General features: G+C 52.2%; 1 protein-coding gene across 1 annotated transcript in view; it reads left to right on the forward strand.

Moving 5' to 3' along the window:
- Nucleotides 1–6: 6 nt before the first annotated feature.
- Nucleotides 7–2,825, forward strand: part of SNTB1 (syntrophin beta 1) — a gene marked incomplete at its 5' end in the record, with an annotated part of 186,964 nt that continues 184,145 nt past the window's right edge. The window contains one exon of the mRNA XM_006025473.3: nt 7–301. Within this exon, the coding sequence (XP_006025535.1) occupies nt 7–301 (295 nt within the window). The remainder of the gene's footprint in view (nt 302–2,825) is intronic.

Below are 2,825 nucleotides of genomic sequence, written 5' to 3' on the forward strand. Positions count from 1 at the left end.
GTGCGCACCGCCTTCACCGCCCCGCCCGAGCAGGTGCCCGAGAGCCTGTCCAACCAGAAGCGGCGGGTGAAGGTGCTGAAGCAGGAGCTGGGCGGGCTGGGCATCAGCATCAAGGGCGGCAAGGAGAACAAGATGCCCATCCTCATCAGCAAGATCTTCAAGGGGCTGGCGGCCGACCAGACCCAGGCGCTGTACGTGGGCGATGCCATCCTGGCCGTCAATGGCACGGACCTGCGGGACGCCACGCACGACGAGGCGGTGCAGGCGCTCAAGCGGGCGGGCAAGGAGGTGCTGCTGGAAGGTAAAGGGTTAATGCGCCGAGGAGGGTGTCCCCCCCCCCGCCCCCCCAGCCCTGGCGCACGTGGGTTGGGGTAAGTGGGGGGACTGCACGTGTGTTGGGTTAAGTGGAGTGACTCCGGTTTGGGGCTGGCTGGTCCCTGCTGGAAGGTAAAGGGTTAATGTGCTTGGGGCTCCCCCCTGGCCCCGGGGTGCATGAGTGCTGTGTGCGGCACGGAAGGGGTTAAATGGAGTGACTCCGGTTTGAGGCTGGCTGGTCTCTGCTGCCTGTGCCCTGGAGGTGCCAGGGGCAAGTGGGGTGGGGGCTGAGGGTCTCTGAGCTCTGCCCCCTCGGCCAGGGCTGGACACAGGCACCCGCTCGGGGTCCGGACAGAAAGAGGGCCTGAAAATGGTATTTTTTAATTATGATTATCATGCTCTCTGGCAAAGGGGGGGCAATACTAAAAGTTCGTCCGGGGCCACCAGAAGTCTAGGTGCCACCCCAGCCCGCTGAGCCTTGTGCCATGTCTCTTCAGTGACCCACGTGTGGATTGAAAGCGGCACCAGCGCCTTTTCATCCAGGCAAGCCCTAGGTTTGACTGGGCAGGGAGGAGTTAACAGCACCTGGGATCCCGAGGCTGACAGCCCGGCCACTTTCACTCAGCCAGGAGAGAGAAACGAGCAGATCAGGTCGTGCAGGGCTGTGCCAACCCGCCTGGCCTGGAATGACTGAAATGTGCCCCCCACGCGCACAATGCCCCAGTTTATGCAAAGGGAGAAAATAAACTTGAGGGGACCTGGCCAGGGTCTCCCTGAAACATTCATTTCAAAACACGCAAAGCAGAGACTTTCCTTTCCCAAGCGCGAGACAGCCTTTTAGAAACCACCCTCGAGACGGAGTCCAACATGCACAGTGCTCTAAAGCTTTGGCACACACCTCCTAGGATACCCAGCTGAAAGCAAGCGCTCCAAGGGTACGAAACAGGGCACAATGAGCTCAGGATCAGAAACAAAAATCTTCAGGCTTAGAAAAAGAAGAGTTTAAACTCCCCCCCCCCCCCCTTTTTGCTGGAGGGTTAATGTATTTACTAGACTTGAGAGAAGGAACAGCTGAAAAGAAGGGGAAAAAAACTCAGTGTACATTAGAGAGAAAATGCCCTTGGTGCCTATGTTTGATTAAAGTACCTGCTTGTTTGCACATAAGTTCATTTATCGAAGGGTCATTGGCATTTGTGGAGCGGTGTGACAAACCTGCTCCTGGATTTTTTTTTTTTTTTATCTCCTGTTTCACTTTGAAATAGATTTGCTCAGTCATTTTTCAAGTGGTCCTTCTGATATTTCTAAACCGCAGCAGCTTCTGATGTGCCGCTTTTGAATTACTAAGGAACTTTGGGACCCTCTTGCGGAGCCCTGGGGAATTGGACCGCAGCCTCAGGGGTGTATTTGAGGTCGCATGCAAATCACTGAATGTGGGGTATGAAAAGGAAATGCCGTAAAAGCTTCTCTGGGGAGTTGGGGAGGAAAAGTAAACTCTAGCGGGGTCTTTGGCAGTAAAAAATGAGCAACCCATTGATCCGCTCTGCATCTTCTGCAGTGGAAAGTAACTGTACATCCTGTGGCTCAGGAGGAATTAGCCAGCCCTAAGTCCAGAGGATCTAACCATCCCCTTCATCTAGCTTCACAGTTTATGAAGACATCTTCTGTGTCGGAGCAGGAGAGAAAAAGGGAGAGGCTGCTGTGGCCAAATTGTGTCATTGGTTACACCCATGAAGCCCAGGGGCTCTGTGGGTACTAATATGGACAGCATTTGACCTTTGGTGTTGTCTAATGATTGACATAAGCAAACACTACTACTTTCTTAAGCATTTTTCTTCTGTGTAACACACGAGAAGCTAGTCTAGACATGCTGCAGCTGTGCAGCACTTGTAAAAGAGTCAGTTTTGTTCCTTATGGGAGCAAAGATCAGGCCGTTTGACCATGGACTCTCAGTCTGCTGCTGTCCCCTCTGCCCCCGCCTCTCTTAAAGTGATTGCAGCTGCTGCCTTATGTTCTTTGATCCAGTGAAATGAATGCTGGTGTCTTTTGGCTCTTACTTCTGTGCCAGGATAGCAGTACGGGTTCATGTGCAAAGGCATATTTGAATAGTCAACCCTATGGATATTTAACATACTACTATGCACAGCTCTGTCACTGAAAGGCTTGCCTTGGACCAGAGTGTACTTGCGTCTGTGGCAGGAACTGAAATAAGAATTGCCCACAGTGTCCCCTTAGGACACGCAGTTCACTTCAGTAAGGAAGCTTGCTCTATGAATGGCTTGTGTAAGCAGTGTAAAATAACTTAGTGAGATCCAGTTTCCCACTTCGAAGCTCCTTCTTCAGCAAGGCAGCTTCAAGCAGGCTGTTTCTGACCTGAAGAAAGGCAGAATAAACGTTGTTTTTCTCTTGTTTTGAAAGGAGAACAAGTGTGTCTTGCATCAGATCTGACTGAGCTGTTCCTGCTTCTGTCCCTGTCAATGGGAGTTTTGCAGTTGCCTGCAGCAGGGATGGGA

The sequence above is a fragment of the Alligator sinensis genome, unplaced genomic scaffold (assembly GCF_000455745.1).
Source record: "Alligator sinensis unplaced genomic scaffold, ASM45574v1 scaffold895_1, whole genome shotgun sequence".
Lineage (NCBI taxonomy): Eukaryota > Metazoa > Chordata > Crocodylia > Alligatoridae > Alligator > Alligator sinensis.